Source organism: Giraffa tippelskirchi, chromosome 9, assembly GCF_054371585.1.
Source record: "Giraffa tippelskirchi isolate mGirTip1 chromosome 9, T2T-mGirTip1v1.2.pri, whole genome shotgun sequence".
Classification (NCBI taxonomy): domain Eukaryota; kingdom Metazoa; phylum Chordata; class Mammalia; order Artiodactyla; family Giraffidae; genus Giraffa; species Giraffa tippelskirchi.
The window spans coordinates 52552725-52573128 of NC_137283.1; the positions used below are offsets into that span (position 1 = coordinate 52552725).

Here is a 20404-nt window from a genome sequence, read left to right on the forward strand (position 1 = left end):
TGAAATGCCTCTCCTTCCAACTTTGGTTCCTTTTCCAGGTCTGGGTCTGTCTCCTTTCCTCTGGGCTTGGCCTCAACACCATCCTCTCCCAGTATCTTTCTTTTCTCTCACAGTAGCCACGACACCCTGGTAAATAGTCCGATGGCTGGCTTGGGTCCATCTGCCTCCACTCCTTTTCCTCCAGTTATTCACCTCATTTCTGTATAAGGCAAACTGTCCAGCACACAGTAGGGCCACAATAAGAACTGAATTGATTCAACTCCAGTTTTTGAGTATATCTCTCCTGTGTTCCATTTCTTCTTGCTGACCCCCAATCAGGTCTCAGACGGGCCATCTACCCATTTGTTTTGGTGGTGGACTTGGGGCCAGACCACCTGCTTCTGCCACTTTTTGTTGTTGTTGCTGAGTCATGCTAAGTCGTGTCCGACTCTTTGCAACCCCACGGATTGCAGCATGCCAGGCTCCTCCATCCTTCACTATCTCCTGGAGTTTGCCATTGAGTTGGTGATGCTATCTAACCATCTTATCCTCTGCTGCCCTCTTCTCCTCTTGCCTTCAATCTTTCCCAGCATCAAGGTCTTTTCCAACAAGTCATCTCTTTGCATTGATCCATGAAGGGGTTCTGCCACTTACAGGTTGGACATAACCCCCAGGTGCTTCAGTTTTCCTATCTCTAAAATGGGAATTTTGACAATACCTCCCTCCTAGGCTTGCTATGAAGATACAATGAGTTGATACTTGTTAATGTGCTTACGTCAAGGTTGTATATTGTCACTCTGGTTATTTAACTTATATGCAGAGTACATCACGTGAAATGCCAGTCTGGATGAAGCACAAGCTGGAATCAAGCTTGCCGGGAGAAATATCAATAACTTCAGATATGCAGATGACACTACCCTTATGGCAGAAAGCAAAGAGGAACTAAAAGGCCTCTTGATGAAAGTGAAAAGAGGAGAGTGAAAAAGCTGGCTTAAAACTCAACATCCTAAAAACTAAGATCATGTCATCTGGTCCCATCACTTCATGGCAAATAGATGGGGAAACAATGGAAACAGTGAGACACTTTATTTTCTTGTGTTCCAAAATCACTGCAGATGGTGACTGCAGCCATGAAATTAAAAGATGCTTGCTTCTTGGAAGAAAAACTATAATAAACCTAGACAGCATATTAAAAAGTAGAGAAATTACTTTGCCAACAAAGGTTCATCTAGTCAAAGCTATGGTTTTTCCACTAGTCATGTATGGATGTGAGAGTTGGACCATAAAGAAGGCTGAGTGCCAAAGGATTGACGGTTTTGAACTGTGGTGTTGGAGAAGACTCTTAAGAGTACCTTAAACTGCAAGGAGATCAAACCAGTCAATCCTAAAGGAAATCAATCCTGAATATTCATTGGAAGGACTGATTTTGAAGCTGAGGTTTCAATACTTTGGCCATCTGATGCAAAGAGCCAACTCATTAGAAAAGACCCTGATACTGAGAAAGACTGGAGGCATGAGGAGAAGGGGACGACAGAGGATGAGATGGTTGGATGGCATCACCGACTCAGACATGAGTTTGAGCAAGCTCTGGGAGTTGGTGATGGACAGGGAAGCCTGGCGTGCTGCAGTCCATGGAATCACAAAGAATCGGCCACAACTGAGTGACTGAACAACAACAACAACAATGTGCTTAGAGAAGGAAGAATGGCAAGAATGGAGAAGGGATTGGCAACCCACTCCAGTATTCTTGCCTGGAGAATTCCATGGACAGAGGAGCCCAGTGGGCTACAGTCCATGGGGTCGCAAAGAGTCACACACAACTGAATGACTAACACTACACTAATGTGCTTAAAACAGTGTTTGGTACATGGTAAGAGTGAGGGCTATTATTACGGTCATAAAGGACCTTCCCTACATATTGGGATAGGTCCTCCACTTTAGTTTTCCTTTAGGCCTGAACCCATTTAATGTTTGTTTGGAATCATCACCCTCTCCTGTTTGCACTTACTTTGCATTCTGTCCCGCTCATCGTTGAGTCCCTGGGGTTCACTTGCCTGGCTGAGAGGGTCTAGATTTAGGGGAGGCTGCAGAAGGGGGAGGGTGGGTCGACCTGCCACTTCTCTCTGGGAAGAATCTTCACCTCAAGCACTCACTGGGTCACACCTGGCTGCCTAGCAACCAGCAACGCACATCTCTGCCTCGGCTCGCAATTATATGGAGAAACAAAATGTTCCGGATGAACCCTCAAATCACATACCATTAAATTCTGTTCAGCCTGAGGCTCAGCAACAGAGCCATAGGAACAGAACAAAGCAGCAAGACCTTTGAGGGACGGAGCACCGTGCTAGGAGACCGGGGCTGGGCTTCCGGCCATGTCGACCCCTGGTTGGCTGGGTGATACCGAGAGCCTCATCCAGGTCCAGGTTCAAAAAGTGGCCCTGTCACCTCCTCACTGGCTGAGCCATACCCACGCAGTGCCCCGGTGTCTCCTCACCTGCTGGAGTTCGGATTTGGTATCTGCTCTGCAGGGCGTGGTGAGAATGGACGAGATAAAACACTACATCCCTCTCCTGTTCTCAGCTCTCCAGCATCCACCCCACTAGGGAGGAAACGCCACAGTCCTCCTGGTGCTCCCCTGGTCGTCCAGACCCTGCTGACTTCCCCTCAGGCCCCACCTCCAAGCCTTTGTCCATGCTTCACCCTCATTCCACGGGGCAACTTCCCTTTCATTCTGCAGGTCCTCTCTGCCTCCTGATCTCAGGATCTCCAATGACTGTTCTGTTCTTCCTCACCTGGCCCTTGCTTATTTCCCCCAGAGCCATAATGACAATGGACAATCTCAATTATTTCTCCATTTTCTTTGCTTTTTTTTCTTGCCACCCACACTCAAACACAAGCCCCACAAGAGCGGTGACATTTTTTATTCCGTTCACTGCTGCACCTATCCCTGGGGCCTAGAACTATGTCTAGCACATGATAGGTGCTCAAGGAACATCTAGTGCCTGAATCGATGAACAAATGAAGGAATGGTTCCGATACCTGGCACTTAGTAGGTGCTTGGGACCTTCTTGCCTTTTGTTTCACTTTAGGCTTTTCTACAAAGAGGGTTGGCCAACACCCTTAAACCCTGTATGCCTGGCCCTGCATCTACTGGAGGCAATTCTTTCTTAGATATTTAGAGCAAAAGGTAAAAATATCCATTAACCAAGAAACACGCTAGCATGAAATCATCATTCTGCGCACTTTGCAGGGACAAAACTTCAGGACGTGTCATGAAGGACTCTGAAATTTAAATACACAAAACAGGGAGAGGAAATAACATCTAAGATTTGCCGGCATCTAGAACACACTGGAGAGTGGGGACTTGGGCCAGGCTGGCTTGGGTTCAGATGTTGATTCTGCAACCTGTTGGCGAGTGACCTTGGCCTTGACACTGTGTCTCAGTTTTTTCGTTTGTGAAACGGTGATAATACTGAAAAGAGATGCCATATATAAAAGGCAAGTCCCCCCCAACCACCCTCCAATGCTCAGAATTAAACCTTGAGACTGGGACTCATTGCAGCCCCATGGGTGGTCTCCATCAGCCTCCCACATGGCAGCTGCATTTTCTTTGCTACTGTGCCGAGGCCGGAAACACGGCTGGCTCCCTAAGGTGGTAATTGTTAGGACAATTTAGGAAACCTCTGGGGGAGACAGAGAAGTTGGCAGTTCCAGATCAAACAGCCAGCTTTCCCGGGAGCCCGTTGTCAGAACATCAGAGGGATAGTTTTGCAGCCTGGCCTCATATTAACTGCGGCAGTCAGAAAATGGATTATTCCAAACCCTGGCGTTCACTCACTCGACACTTTCTCCTTGCCTGGGTAATTAGATCTCCCAGGACTTCAAGAGGATGCTGGTGGCTTCATGCCAGCTCACATGTCCTTGAGGCTGGCAAGGGGGCAGTAGGGCATGTGTCTCTGTTAGATCGCAGCCCCTCTTGGTCTGGCCCCCTCCCCCCAGGTACTAAGCTGAGCGGGCTGTGGGTTCTGTTTGGGGGCAAGTGGACTAGGGAGCCCTCAGCACGTCCACACATATCATCATCACTCATATTTTCATTTATGTAGAATCCTTGTTCGGTGCTAACTTTTCAGAGGCACAGGAGACTGCCCTTGTCCTCAGGAAGCATAAAATCCAAAAGTCTAGATAACTAATGAGAGCCTGCTGTATGGCTCTGTATACAGTATTCCCTACTGTATAGAGTAGGGAGCCCTACTCAGTGCTCTGCATTGACCCAAACGGGAAGGAAATCCAAAAATGAGAGGATATATGTATGTGTGTAGTGGATTTACTTTGCTGTACAGTAGAAACTAATACAACATTGTAAAGCAACCATGTTGTTGTTGTTTAGTTGCTAAATTGTGTCCAACTCTTTGTGACCCCATGGACTGTAGCCTGCCAGGCTCCTTTGTCCATAGGATTTCCCACGTAAGAATACTGGAGTGGGTTGCCATTTCTCCCTACAGGGGATCTTCCCAAATCAGGGATTGAACCCGCGTCTCCTGTGTCTCTGCATTGCCAGGTGGATTCTTTACCACTGAGCCATCTGGGAAGCCAGAAATGGACACAGGGGATCCGGAAACTCCAGAGAGCCAGAGTCCTACCAGAACTCACCCTTAGCCAATCTTGGCAACCAATTCATAGGCGGCCACTCCAGACTCCTGAGGGTCCCCATACAGCCTCTTCTTCCTGCAGGGCTGCTTGAGAAGACTCTGCCCCGAGATACTCTCCCACTGGGATTTCTGTCCTCTTGGGAGAATCTCTAGGGTGGGCTCAGCAGGGTGACGGGGAGTTGAGTTCATTTCCCTCCCTCCCTGGAGAAGGCAGGGGCCAGCTGGTGTACATGGTGTAACTGTTTTAAGCCCCCATATCTCTCCTGGTTGGCTCCTTTCATTCACTGCTCTCAGAAGTAAGCCCTGAATTCTCTTTAAAGGGTTTCCCTGGTGGCTCAGATGGTACAGAATCTGCCTGCAATGTAAGAGACGCAGGTTTGATCCTTGGGTTGGGAAGACCCCTTGGAGAAGGGACTGGGAACCCACTCCAGTATTCTTGCCTGGGAAATCCCATGGACGGAGGAGCCGGGCTACAGTGCATGGGGTCACCAAGAGTCAGACACGACAAGTGACTAGCACTTTCACTTTCTCTGTAAAAACTGTGGGACTTTAAGCAATGATGACATTTAAAAAATGGGAAGATATTATAAGATAAAAAAAAACAAACAATGTAAAGAAATTTATCAAAAGTGAAACAAAAGCAGGTGTTGGGTCTTGGCCACCTGGTGGCATTCTTCTTTCCCTCTGGGAAGTTCTTTCACCCCCACTGAGAGGAGTCTTGGTGGCTGCCCATCAAGACACACCCCCTTCCTGGCCTAAGGTGGGTATGTGACCTAGCCAGGCCACTCACATGCTCTCTCCTTGGACCTGGAGTCAGCAATGCAGTGGAATCAGCTCACATCTTGTGAGACCCTGTTGCTAAGTATTCAGGCATTTTTGTGAGTTGGTTGTTAGATGCAGCCATCATTAGAATTAAATGATACAGACCTACAATTTATATAAATTATATTTAAAAAGAGAACAAATGGGCCATGCTTGTCTCTTCCTAACTATTTTACTGCCTGTCACTATGCTCTGTTCTCTGGAGTCCATCGAGTCTACCTGCTGAAAATGCCATATAATGGTGTGTACTGCACATCGTCTCCCAACTTCACACTTCATGCCATCGTGTTAGTGACGCGGTAGGAACACTTCCACCACGGAAATCAGCATACATTACAAACGGGGACTCCCTTCCAACCCAGAGAGCTGTGTGTTAAACATTCACTGCCTGAAATCTGGAGCAACACAAAGATGCAAAACAGCGGGAGTGGATTTTTCCCATCCTGTGTGCCCCCAAGGGGCATCTGTTCTGTCAGTCCTGTCACTCAGCTCCATGCATCTCAGTTTCCCTCCGGAAAACCGAGCTCAGTTTTCCAGCCTCTGGCCTGACTTGGGGGGACCACACCCATCCTTCCCTCGGATCTGCCCTGCTGCTCCTGCTGCTCATCACCAACGCGCCTCAGCGGACCCACCTTAGGACAACGTCCCCACCAACGCAGAAAGACAAGTGGAGAGAAAAGCCATCACCCCGAATCTTACCCATAACCCCAACACTGGCACTTGCCTCCCATCTGTTTCCATGGGGTTGCTGCCATGTATGTGCTAAACCCTGCTTTTTCACACTGCGCTGTACCACGAGCCTCATCCACGTTGCTTCATGTTCTGTGCAACAACAGTTTCCCACGATGTTCCATCAGGCATGTGGAGAAGCTGAAGGCGGCTTAATTGCTCTCCTAATGTTAGGCATTTAGGAATTACTTAACATCACACAGGGAAACAGTTAAGAAGAAAAAAAAAAAAAGTGGGACTTTGGGTCAGGAGAACAGAGTTCTCACTTGGTTTTGTGCCAGAAGGCTGTGTGAGTTTGGGGCAAGATCTTTCCCTCTCTGGGCCTCAGCATCTTAAACCCATAATATGTAAATAATGATGATGATAGTGATAATAGTAATAAGAGTAACGGCAGTTTCCGTTCCCTGCAGGCTTCCTGTACTGAGCTGTGTGTTCTTACACCAGCTCATTTATTCCTTACCACGGATCACGAACAAGTACTTTTTCACAGATGAGTAAACAGGTTCTGAGAGGTGAAGTCATTTGCTTGGCACAACACAGTGAGTAAGTAAGTGGCACAGCTGGGATCAGACCCAGGACACCTGCTGCTTAACGCGTAGGCTGCATCACTGCTTCCTAATGCCCACTGTGATGGGCGCTCAGAGACGCACACATCCACATGGAAGAGAGCTCGTCAGCTCTAACCACAGTCCTCATCTGTCCCCCTGTGTATCCCCACTTTACAGGAGAGAAACTGGGGCTCCAAGCACAGAAAGGATTGTCTCAAGTGAGAATGTTCTGGGTGGATTATGCCCCTGCCCTCGTCCATATGCTGAAGTCGTAAGGCCTGGAAACCCAGGATGTGACTCTATAGAGCCACCACAGAGGTGAGCAGTTGCTAAGTTAGGATGAGGTCTTGAGGGTGGGCCCTACTCCAGGATGACCTGTGTCCTTACGTGGAGGAAATCTGCAGTCAGAGACAGACGCACACAGAAGGAAGATTGTGTGAAGATATGGAGAGGATGGCCACCTACAAGGTAAATACCAACTAGGTCCGACTGGTCTACTGTGTCATTTAAAGCTTGTGCTTCCTTATTAACTTTCCACCTGGATGATCTGTCCGCTGGTAGAAGTGGGGTGTTCAAGTCCCCTACTATTATTGTGTTACTGTCGATATTCCCTTTTATGTCTGCTACCATTTGCCTTATGGATTGAGGTACTCATATGTTGGGTGCATAGATATTTACAATTGTCATGTCTTCTTCACCAACAAGGTTAAGGAGAGAGAGACCTGGGACAGATCCTCCCCTCACAGCCCTCAGAAGGAACCGGCTCTGCCAACACCTTGATCTCAGACTTCTAACCTCTAGAAAGGTGAGACAATACGTTTCTGTTGTTTAAGCCACTCAGTTTGTGGTCCTTGGTTATGGCGGACCCTGGAAATGTACACACCCCTGCAGCAGGGCAGGGAGGGATGAAAGCTGAGGTTTGGCAGGAAGGTGGGGAGCCTGCACGAGGCAGGGGGCAGGCAAGAGGAACGTCTGCCCCCTTCACCACGTGTAGGGATGACCCGGGGCCCCTGGTCCTGGGTGAGGTCCTCACCCACCGCACACCTGGGCAGGTCCCTTCCCTCCTGGGCCTCAGTGCATTCTGGGATTGCTGGATGAGATGGTCCCTGAGAGCCGCTCCAGATCTGTGGTCCCCACAAGTCTGTGAGTCCCTCTGGCTCTTGTCCCAACCACCCTGACCCGATTGAGCTGGTGTGTGTGGGGGCAGCCCCAGGGAACACACCATTCTGCTGTTTTGTCCAGCAGACGTTTCCCAAGAGCACGTGCAGCAGCCCGTCCCCGGGACTGTTACTCCTTCACTGTCCTCTGTGGACCCTTCCTGGCAGCTCTTATGTCTGATTGCCTATCCAGTGTCAGACACCTTGATCACACCCTGCCTGCAGGTGACCTCTCCTCCTACCTCTCTGACTTCTGCTTTGCCGGTTGCCTGCTCCCTTACCAGCTGGACCTGTACTTGATGGGCACCCCAGGTGAGTTCATTCCTGTATGTTCATGGAGTGTACTCTGTGCCCAGCACTGTTCCAGGCACTGGAATACAGCAGTGAACAACACAGGCCCAGATCTCTGCTCCCCTCCATCCATGCAGGTTTGGGACTTGTTAGCAGAGTTCCAAACTTCTCTGTAGTCCCAGGATTCTCTGTAGGCATCTTTGTCAACTAGATGCTCCGTCTCCTGGCCTGCCATCCCATCCCTCAGGGCCCAGCAGAGACCTCTCATTTCATCACAGTCTTGTTCCTCTCCTCACTGGCCCGTCTCCACCACAAGCGGCCAGCTCTGTCTTGAAAACCGAGTCTGCACGACCCTCCCTCGCCCTTGACTGTCTAGCGCAGGCTGGGCCCTTCTCTCTATCACCACTCCCGGCCAGGTCCAGCTATCACCTCTCTTACAGATGCCTTTCCCTCCCTCCCCACTGGCTTTATTTCATGGGGTATCTCCCCATCCAATCCAAACCCACGGCTGCCAGCTGTCCCAGCTGCACTGTTCCTCTGCTTGAGGACCATCACGGACTCCCTCCTGCCTCTTCATTTAGGCACAGACTTTGTGGCTGAGTATTTGGAGTCCTGGCATGGACTCTGGAATTGCCTGCCTGGGTTTGACTCTCACTCCTGGTTTGGATTCCTCCACTCACTAGCTGCGTGACCATGGGCAAGTGATTTGATGTCTCTGTGCTTCAGTGTCTTATGAAAATGGGGCTACTACTAGTGCCTACTCTGTAGGGTTGTTGGGAGGATCAAATGAGGTGACAATGTGTGCAAAGCTCTTAGAAGAGTGTCTGGAGCATCTACGCTGCTCTGTTACTCTTAATTATTATCACTGTTGCTGTGGTTCTCTCCTCTAAGCCCCAACCAAAACAGAATAATTGGCTCTTCTTTTTACATAGCCTTCTTCTCTGCCTCTGTGCCTCTGTCCACACTTTTCCCTCCATATGGAGTGTCCTTCTCCACTGCAAACCCTGCCTATCCTTCAATGTCTTGCTCAAATACCGCCTCCTCCATGCAGCCCTCCAAGATCCCCCCACTGGAAGGGTTCACTTCTGCTTATCAATTCTCTGGCATCTTGTTCAAAGCTATCCTAGAGGAAGAGCAGAGTCTTCTCTGCTCAGAAACAGTCCCTTGGAACATTTTCTGGGACCACAGAAATTTGTAAGGGGCCTCCCTTTGGGGTGGAGGCTGATGCTGGCAGGTGGGTATGAGAGAACCATCTGTGGAGGCCCTAATTTCCACTGACTATAAATAACTACGGATCTGAAACCACAGCAGGGCCTGCGCTGTGCCAAGAGGAGTAAGATAATCATTGTGGGGTGAAGGGGAGGCTGTGTAAGTAACTCACCTGCCCCACTGAGGCCTCTCCTGTGATAGGCAGGCCTAGAGGGACAGGTGGCCTTAGACCTCCTGAGTTTTGTGGGACCCAGGCTGGTGGACAACTGACATTGCCCTAACACTAAGACAGTCCAGCCTGTAGTTTCTGAGCAGCATCTCTCGTCCCTCAGCCCACTTGACAGATAAGGAAACTGAGGCTCAGGAAGGCAAAGTAATCAGAGACTGGTGTCCAGGGCTCTGGGCTTCTGAAGCCAGAGACAGACTGCCTGGGAATGCCTGTGGACCTTTGGAAACCAGTGTGAGCAGGACTCTGAAACTGCCTGGTAGAGAAGCTGGGTGAAGGCTTGGTGCAAGGGGCCAAGGGCACTGCCCTGGCCAGGGCTGTGGTGGGGCCTCAGTCACACCCTAAGGAAGTGAAGTTACAGTCTTTCAAAGGAAGAGGGATCTGGGGACTGGCTCTGAGTTAGTCACCCTTTGGCCAGTGTGATGTCTGCACCACTGGGGGTAGATGGTGGTCCCAAGGACCTGGAAGAACCTGAGAGCCCTAGACTTGCTCTCTTCATTGGCGCTGGGGCTTTGTCAATTGGTTGTCTCAGTCAACAGGGGCCAGAGTGAGGTTGGTCCCCACTCCAGGCTTTCCAGCTCCGTGAGTCTTCTAACACAGGTGGGTGGGCTACACACAGGAGGCCAGACTGTGGTCAGTGGGGCGGGTGCAAGATGAACCTCCTAAGGTCCCACTGTGGGCCAGGGTCTCTCCGTGCATTTTCTCATTCAATCCAGAGACCAATATGGATTCTGGGGGCTGGAGATTACCCACTCCACTTAACAGATGTAAAAACCAAGGCACTGAAAATTTATAGAACCAGAGCTCCCATCCAGGCTTTAAGATACTACAGTTTAGTATCTTTCTATAATATTAGAGGTTTTCAATTTTTTTCTTTCTTTTTAAAAAGTCCTTTAAAAAAAAAAAAGAAAACTTACTAGATGCTTCACAATGCAAAATAGATAAAAAGAAGCTGCTCTGGTACACAATGGGACAGGAAGGCCAGAGCCCCATCCACTCAGCATCTACCTGTCCCCTGGGGCACCTCCATGGAACCCCAGGGAAACTAGTATAAGAACCACCTCACCCAAACCTCAGTCCCTCTGCCTTTAGCGAGCTTTTTGGCATCCCAGGCCCCTGGAGAGGAGCTGTTCTCAGGCATCTCTCATGGAGCTCATGGTCCATTTCACATTCATGTGGACAGTACAGCATAGACAAACATAAGCACAATCAGCAGGCTGAAATTCTGCATGCACTGCATGAACACACCAGCTAAAGCCCAGTCTACAGAGATCAATCCATAGCCCATGGGCTGGAGCCCTCTCCCCTTGAAATACATGCTAGGTCCCAGCCGGGATGAACCCCTCACTGCTCCCTGGGCATGTTCTGGCTCTTACTCCAGGCCCTTTGCTCAAGCAGCTCCTCTCACTGAGAACACGCTTCCTGTCTGGTCACCACGTGCTCAACTCCTCCCAGCCCTGCCTGGGAGGAGATCTGGCTCAAAGGACGCCTTTCCTCACTTGTCTCCGGTGGGGCAGGGATGGCCCCCTCCTTTGTCCGGAAGTGCTCTCCCTCTTGCCGTAGAGTTATTCTTGTCAACAGCAGGTAGAAGATGAAGGGGGCTACCTGGGTACGTTCGGTGGGCCCCTTGCTGGCGGTGGGGCCCTGAGCCCCAGCTTTCTCATTGGAAAGCTGGGGATAAAAATAGTTCCTGCTTCACATGGGTTTGAGAGGATTAATGAATATGATGTCACGAAGCCTCAGCAGATGGGTTGGCCCTCTGTGAGCACTCAATACACATTAAGGAGTCTCTGGGGCCACAGCTGAACCATGTATCATAGCTGGACCTGGGATTACAGTTGGAACTGGGACCACAGCTGTACCTGAGACTGCAGTTGTACCTGGAATCACAGCTGGAACTGGAATCACATTTGAAAATGGAATCACAGCTATACCCGGGACCACAGCTGTACCTGGAATCATAGCTGTACCTGGGACTACAACTATACCTGAAATCACAGCTGGAACTGGAATCACATTTGAAAATGGAATCACAGCTATACCCGGGACCACAGCTGTACCTGGAATCACAGCTGTACCTGGGACTACAACTATACCTGAAATCACACCTGTATCACAGCTGGAACTGGAATCACAGCTGGAACTGGAATCACAGCTGGAACTGAAACCACAGCTGTACCTGGGACCACAGCTGAATCTGGAATCACAGCTGTATCACAGCTGGACCTGGAATTCCAGCTGGAACTGGAACCTCAGCTGGCAGTCCTATCATAGCTAGACTGGAAGAGTCTTTAAGGCAGGGGGATTAACAACCCAGCTCTGCACCTCCCTTTCCAGGGAATCTTCGGGCAGCTCTGGAGCAGAAGGAGGTCAGGAAGGGGCTCCTCCATCCCAGACACTGTACCAACAGGGAATGGAAGGCGGCCCCATCCCAGCCCCGCCCACCTGTCTCACGTTCAGCCACATGATACAGATACTGCCCGAGGAGCAGTCAGAACCCAGAGGAGCCATGTGGCCCAGGTCTGCACATAGTAGGTGCACAACACACATCTTTTCAATGCATGACTGTGTGTTAGCTTCCATATCTGCTCAGTGCGACAGATGCAGGGTAAGACTTGGACAATCTTGAATAATACCTGTATCCATTGGTTCTGGAAGGTGAGTGTTCTTATCACATCATTTACAGATGGGAAAACTTTGGCCCTGGTTCAAGGGCCCCCGGGGTGGAGCTTTTCCCCTTCCTTCTCTTTTCTGAGCACAGAGTAGGCGCTCAGTGTTTAGGGCGTATTCATTCTGTAAACCAAAGGTGCCTTCAAAGTACAAGTCAGGATCACCTTCCTCTGTATGCTGCGGTTTCCTGCACACAGGGCTGCTGGGAGGCCCAAATAAGAAGGACTGGCCCTGATAAGTCTGCACCCAGTACATTACAGCTCCTGGCTGGCTTGGGGACGCAGGCTTTTTGGATGGTGGGCCCGCCTGGTGAGAGGCCCACCTGAAATGCGACCCCTACCCCGTATCCTCCATACCCCTTCTCTTTGCCTGATTACGAAGCACTGACCAGGCCAAGCAGTACTGGTCAAGGCCAAGGAACATGCAGTTCCTGGAAACACGCCCCCTCACGCCCCCATCCCCCCATTCACCACCCCGGCCAGGAGCCCCCATGAGTGACAGGTCAGGGCCCTTCTCTAACCTTTCTGCACTCTCCTGGCCTCCCCTGAGCCTGTACAATTGTCTGTCCAGCATCGACTCTGCTGCCCCAGCCTGAAAGACAGAGAGCACCACGTATCAATCAACACGTGGGTTTATCTCACTGATGATTCAGAAGGATGTAAGGGTGGCATTCTGGAAGGCGTCTACACGTGAGTCATCGGACTTTCACGGAAAGCTGTGCTTCTAGGGGACTTGTTTTTCCTGATGGTGCTGGGAGTGAGGGGAGGGGACAGAAGCATTGCAAGTCAAATACAGGGCTCATTTTTGGAAACCCACAGACTCACATGTGTTGCTTAAGCCCCTTATCTGCCCAGAAAAGCTGCCCCTCTTTTCTCCGCCCATGTAAACTCAACCTGTCCCTTAAAGTCACCCAGAGTCCCAGGCTGACACTGAGATCGCACCTGCCATGTGCCAGGCATTTGGCACTTGACACACTTTACCCTGATGCTGGGAAAGGCTGAAGCAAAAGGAGAAGGAGTGGCAGAGGATGAGATGGCTGGATGGCATCACCGACTCAATGGGCATGAGTTTGAGTTAAACTCTGGGAGATAGTGAAGGACAGGGAAGCCTGGCATGCTGCAGTCTATGCAGTCGCAAAGAGTCAGACACAACTTAGCAACTGAACAACAACAATGCTCTGATCCTCCCAGCAACCCTGTGAAAGAGGCCCTGTTATTATCTCCTGTCAAAGATGAAGAAACGGAGGCACAGAGAGGTTAGCGAATGGCCCAGTGTTCCACAGCTGGATGAAAGTGGAGCTGGGACTTGACCATGACACTGAGTCAGCCCCTTCACTTCTGGGACACTAGCCAGAGACTGCCCGCCCCCCAACCTGGATGCACCCAGCTTCCGCCTGCTTCCCTGGTGTAATTACAAACAGTGTGGGGTTTGGCTATGATCAGTCCCTAATCGGTGCTCCCAAATCCTGCCTTCACTCCTCAGCTGCCTCCTTAAGTCTATCCTTTCTCCCCATCCTCCAGGGCATGGAGCATACCTGCCGCTCCTCTATACCTCCCCCGCACACAGTAGGACTGCACCCTTCTGGGGTGAGCGTGTGACCGGGTCTGACCAATCAGAATATTCCAACCTCCAGCCACAGGGATTGGTTCAAGAGCAGCTCCAGGTGGCCCCCAGGGGAGTCTGTTCTGATACTTCATGGAGGGGCAGGGGGGCCCTGAGAAGGAGGTGACTTTGGCTGCTGGAGCCCAGGAAGCCAACACAGAGGACAGCGGAGGCGGAAGACAGCAGGAGAGGGATGAACAAGCCCTTCTCAGCATCAGAGGTCCTGGATCCACCCATGCCTGAGGCCAGGACAATCCCTGGACTTTTCAGTTGCACAAGCCAGAAAAAAATTCTTTTTTTGCATAAGCCAGTTTGAAATGCATTTCTATTAAATAGAATCCTCTATCCGTGGGATTCTCCAGGCAAGAACACAGGAGTGGGTTGCCGTTCCCTCCTCCAGGGGAATCTTCCCAACCCAGGAATCGAACCTGGGTCTCCTGCGTCTCCTGCATTGCAGGTGGATTCTTTCATGGCTGAGCCACTGGGAAAGCCCCAAATAGAATCCTAATAGATAGAAGTACTCAGTAAATACTGAAAGATGATGATTTTTTTGGTAGAAAACCTTCAAAGCACTTTCAACTCACTGTCTCCAAATGGTAGGAGAGGGAAGTAACACAGTCCCATTTTACAGGTGAGAAAACTGAGGTCCAGAGAGTCTAAATATCTTGCCCGAAGTCATGAACCTGCTGAGCAACAACAGTGAGGCCGGAACACCTCCCTGGGTGTCATGCCGGGCCTCTCCTCGGCCTCTGCAGGTATTTAGAAGGTGGTTACATTTCCTCAGCCTCTTAAGTACTTGGGTGAGCTCTGCTCCTCCAGGCCTTGCAGCTGACAGAGCCTGGGGCAGCTTTGCCTGAAGACCAGGGGTGGAGGTGGGGGAGTGAAGGGGCATTAGGGGGTGCGGGCAAGGAGATGTTCCCCCTTCTCTCTGGCCAGGCTATGAGTTCCCCGAGTGGATCCTGTGTCTGAGTGGCCCCCCAGCCCCACCCTGCCTGGGACACTGCTGCAGCTGGGTCCGCCTCAGGTTCCCTGGGGTCCCTTGGGAGACAGAGCGTCACGGTGGCAAACAGGAGACCCTCTCCCCGTCGCTGCCTTCATGCTCTCCCCCGTGCCCAGTGGGCGGCGGCCCTGTGGGCACCTTGTCCATCACCGCGTTCAGTCCACGTGGGGCTCCATCCCTCACCGTCTGCCCTCTCTCCCCCACTCGGGCAGGGCCGCAGGATTCATACAAAATTAACTGGAGGTTCCGTTTCACAGCACCCCGCCGGATCCGGTTCCCGCCGCACCCTGTGGCTGCCCTGTCTCCTCTGTCCCCTTTCTCCCCCACCATGAAATATGCAACGCGGGGAGCACCCCGCGGGGCCTCTCTGCCCACCCCAGCTGACCGCCGGTGGTGCAGGGTCCGGAGTGAGGGAGAGTGCCGGGCGAGCTGAGTGGCTCAGGGCACTGCCACTCAGGGCTCTGGGGACTGAAGCCGCGTGTTCCCTCGTGACGTCCTGTCCCCAGTCTGCAGCCTTCCATACCCCACAGAGAGGGACACAGAACATCTCCACTGCTTCTTCCTCCCTCCCTTCATTCTGCCAATATTTTTGAGCCTCCAAGTGCTGCAGCAGGTGCTGGGGACACAGTGGAGAATGACAAACAGCTCTTGCGCCTCAGGGCTCACAGGCCACCTCAACACCCACCACCCATCTTTCTGGATCATGCGAAGCCACATCCTCTGGGAAGCCTCCTCTGATAGCATGTTGACTCTCTGTTGGGCACCATCTCATTTAATTGTCTAATTCTCGCACAGGGATGGGGCCGGAGCATGTTGTTTTTTTAAAAAAGAGACTATTTGGGTATGATAATAACAATGACAATGATCATGATTTTGTGTCTAGGGGCTGCCACACACAGGGCTAAACGCTTCAGGTAGGTGATCTGATTTAATTCTCACACATTCTATAAGGAAGGTAGTGTTATTATGCCCATTTCACAGACATGACAACTGAGGCTCAGAGAGGCTTCACTGAGCTCTCCCAGTGTCTCTCAAAGAGTAAGTCAGTCAGGAGTCAAACTGGGGCATCAGGGGCTCTACTGCCCTAGGCTGGATGGGTGTGGAAGGAGGGGGACAGTGGAGGGCACCAAGGGAGGGGCACCACCAGGATGGAAGAGAACCCACGGTGGGAGAGGAGAGCAGTGGTACTCAGTGGCCCAGTGAAATATCCAGTATTGCTAGGCTGTGGGTGCTGAGTTCGTGGTCAGGGTGGGCGGCAGGTGGTGCCCTGGCTGGGGGCTGACCTCTATGGCTTCAAACCCCCTCGATCACCCTCAGCAATCTTTTTGCCTAAAAGTAGCTGGACTTATGGGAGGCCTGGGGCACTTTGCCAGAGTGTGTCTCAGAGGCCACTCCCTGCTGACATCAGCAGATGAGGGCAGAGGGTGTTGGGAATGGCCCACCTGGGCCTCTGTCTGGAGCCAGAACAGCCCCAGACCACAGGGCTTTGGAGCCACGGGCTGGGGCGGGAGGCCAAGCATTTTCTGAGTCAAAAGAGGGTCAAACAGGGCAGGACAAAGGCTGAAGGGGAGAGAGAAGACAGAAAGTGCCCTGGTGGCCCCAGGCTCCCCCTGGCAGACAGAGGGCACCTTTGCAGGACTGTTCCCAGGTTACGTGCGCATGGCTTCGGGCTGAGGGCATGGCTGGGCATGCTGTCTCACACAGTTGTGTTCAAAGTCTGCTCTGATGTGAGCCGTGGTGGTGACTTTGAGCCCTCCTGCTTCCCATCTGTGAAATGGGTAACACCACCTGCATGCAGGAAGGTGGGTCATAAGGATGCAGAAGAGCCTAGGAAAATGAGTGTAGCACCAGCTGGGACATGGGCCAGTGTCCCGGAAGAGTCGGATTCCAGCCTTTCTGGAAATCATCGCTACTTCTTCCAAAGTAGTGACGATCATACTGGAAACAAGAGCTGGCGCTGACTGAGAAGGACGCACATACTGGGCCTCACTCATGTGCCCCATCTCACTCGGTGTTCAAAATCTGTGTAACTGATGGGGAAATGGAGGTGTTCAGTCTCTGGGGCTGAACCCTGACACGCGGCGCTGTCCATGAGCCTGGTAGATGCTCTGTTAAGCTATTTCACTTTATCCCCATCACAGCCCAATGAGGTAGTCACCAGTATTTTCCCACTTCTGAGATGATAAAACTGAGGCACAGAGAGGCTGAGTAACTTGCCTAGAAACACACAGTTGTCAAACAGCCCGGCTGGGATTCGAATTCCAGTCGTCCAAGTCCAAGTCCAAGGGTAGCATTACACCTGTCGGTCCTTCCTCAAACCTCTGCCAGCTCCGCCTGCAACCTGGGGGATCCCTCAGGGCAGCAACGCAGCAGAGGCTCTGGTTAATCCCGCTATGGTCCCCTCCTCAGGGACCTTTCCCATCAGACATCTCACTTGATGCTCATGAAATATTAGGAAACCAAGGTCCAGTGAGGTCAGACAAAAGTCTCAAAGGCGTACAAATGACAGGTGGCAGAGCTATAGTCTTTATCACTTCCATTTTACAGATGAGAAAACAAAGTCTCCTTTATTTTTCTTTTCACATAATGCCTCACTTCTTGCAGCGCACCAGCAGTCTGGGGAATTCCATCTAAGAAACGCTGCTCTGTGCCACATCACGTGCTTTCCCTTATCTTTCCTCCATGGCCAAGTTCAAATACTGCCTCCTCCAGGAAGTCCACCGACCTCACTTCTCTGATCCCTGGGGCCCTTGGCTGCACTAGGTCTGGGATTTGCTGTTGCAGCTGCTCAGCCACTTGAAAGCTGATCTCTGTGGACCAGGGACTCAGTGGCCACATCTCCGGGTTTTATGGGACAGTTATCCACCCTTCTCTATGTCAGGCACCAGGCTGGGAGCGGGGTGTTCAGAGAGGAGCAGGATGGGGCTCAGGTGGGAGGGGAGGGTGGGTTTCTTAACTTGGGATCCAGGGCCCAGCTTTGAAGAGCTCTGCGAACCTGCTGGCAGTGTAGACCACACTTTTGCACGCAGTTGGCTGTTTTTCTGAGTAGGGGAGGGGCCGTAGCTTCCATCAGGTTTTCTACAGAGTCGGGGGGTCCAGAGACACTTAAGAATTCCTGACTCACGAGAATCTTCTGGTCCCACTCAAAAGGCAAAGACCACTGGGACAACCCTGTCTCCTAGCAGGCTAGTTGTGCCAACCTGATGGTGGAGGACAGTGCAGACCATTCTGACATGGGTAGGTGTTCACAGGAGACTGGGGCCAGGAGGCCTCCAGGCCGAGCCTGCTCTCAAGCCCTGAGCTAGAGTCACACAGCGAAGAAAGGATGCTTCCTCTATTTCCACTCTCCCCACCAAAACAGAACCAAACAACATCAAAGAAGAACAAGATGTTTTTAAACTTCTGTCTAGACTCAGCAACATGGGCAAAACGTCAGAGACAGGAGTCAAGCTGGGAAGAAGGACTCATCTTAGCTTTTCCTCCTGACCCGAGAGAGGTGGGCCCCAGACCTAGAGGGACACTGACCCCCAGTGCTGCTGGGCACGTGGGTGCTGGCTCAGTGAGGGACCGCCTGGCCCCAGCCGAATGGCGAGGCCCACGGGCAGCCTCTGCAGGGAGTGCGTTCAGGGTTAGTGCCCGGCAGTGCCCAGGGCGTGGGGGCTGGAGTCGCGAGATGGTATGGCTGGGATCTTCGGCCTCAAATTTGTCGCCTGTCAGTGGGGGTGAGATTTCAGACACTGCCTGCCTCCTAGATTGTGATCTATCCCTGGAGGAGGATTGTCATTCACTCTCTTTAGAATAATAATGCCTGCCACACATTGAGCACCTACTATATGTATGCTTGGGCTTCCTCTAGGCACTGTGAGAAAAGCATTAGCCCCATTTTCCAGAGGAAGAAACTGAGGCGCCAGGGCAGAGTGCCTCACACCTGAGCCTGAGGGGTGTATGTAAGGAATGCTTCTCTCTCGCGGTGAGGGGAAGGTGACTATGGGGAGGGGACCCAAACTCTGAGCTCTGGTGCTCAGGGTACGCTGCTGTCTTTCCTCTCTGCCCTGCAGCAGACAACCTGGCCTTGGTCTCCTCCAGGGGAGCCCCCAGGAGGCTGAAACCTCCCCTCTCTGGAGATCACAGGCCTACTCATTGGTGGCACTAGTGGTAAAGAACGATTTGGCAATGCAGGAGACATAAAAGATGAGGGTTCAATCCCTGGGTTGGGAAGATCTCCTGGAGAAGGAAAAGGCAATCCGCTCCAGTATTCATGCCTGGGAAATCTCATGGACAGAGGAGCCTGGCAGGCTACAGTCCATAGTGTTGCAGAGAGTTGCACATGACTAAAGCAACTTAACATGCATACACAAGAAAGCCCCATGCCATCTTCAAGGTATGACACACATGGGCGTCTGTCACCTTTCCCATGATGGCCCAACTTCCTGCCTATCTGTCATCCTAGAAGCTTCATGGCTACTCCAGACTGAGGCATCCCCAGTCAGAGTCTGGACTTGTGAGAGTCGGACATGACCAAGCCCAGTGGCGGGGAGCCAGGGACTTGGAATCGGCGCATTGGTTCCATGCTGGAGCCTGGATGCGGAGATTCCTGGGGCCTGGAGAAGGGAGCCCAGGGTCTCATTGACCCCTGAACCCAGACCCCAGGTTGGAGCCTCCCGCACCTACCTTCGACAGGGGAGGTTTTGAGGCGCCGGCAGATGGCGTCAGTGTCCCCGTAGGTCTCCTTGATCTTGACCACGGCCTCGGTGCCCCGCAGCTCCATGAGGGAGCGCAGCTCCTCCATCGTGCACCCGAACTCGCCCCCATGGCTCGACTCATTTCTTTGGTTTTTGGAGTAAAAGTCGCTGTTGGTCATGTCACCCATGTCTGCCGCAGTCCCAGCTTGGGATGGGCCCGAGGGTCAGCGATGGGCAGGAGGCCGCTGGCCGATGGCTCCGCGTGGCTGTCCCCGGCACAACCTCACTGGACAGTGGTGGCTCCTGGCAGCCGGCTCCAGGGGGCGGCCGAGATGGGCTGGCAACAGTGGCGGTGGGCTCCGAGGGGTGTCCCCAGGTGTGGGGCGATGTCCAGGGGCCGGAGGGGCTCAGGGCTGCAGACCCAGGAGTCTCCATTCAGTGGGGCCCATGCTGCTTCCAGGAGCTGGCATCTACATGGTCAGGGGTGGGGGCTCCTGCAGGGACAAGCACAGTGGTGACAAGGGTCAGGCGCCAGAGGCCTCAGGGGACAGGTGCTCAGGAAGGTACTCAGGCACCACACACACACACACACCCTACTCCAAATAACACCCACTACACATACACACACCTGGATGCTGATGTTCAGATAACAGCCCATCATGCGCCAGCACACGCTGTAAACCCAAACGTACTGACACCCACCGGGCGCTCCATGCTATCCCTCCCCCAGGTACAGCCCGATGCATCCTCATAACACACTCTAACCCTAAGAGCGCACTGTGCACACACTGACCTCATGACACGAACCCCGGTGTGCACACACTCTCTGACACACAGCCA

General features: G+C 52.1%; 1 protein-coding gene across 9 annotated transcripts in view; it reads right to left on the reverse strand.

Annotated features, from left to right (window-relative positions):
• The window catches only part of ATP2B2 (ATPase plasma membrane Ca2+ transporting 2), a 112744-nt gene extending 92992 nt beyond the window's left edge, over positions 1 to 19752 (reverse strand). For all 9 annotated transcript variants that reach the window (XM_081526087.1, XM_081526086.1, XM_081526084.1 and 6 more), the window contains exon 1: positions 19554 to 19752. In XM_081526087.1, the coding sequence (XP_081382213.1) occupies positions 19554 to 19752 (199 nt within the window). The remainder of the gene's footprint in view (positions 1 to 19553) is intronic.
• Positions 19753 to 20404: the final 652 nt, after the last annotated feature.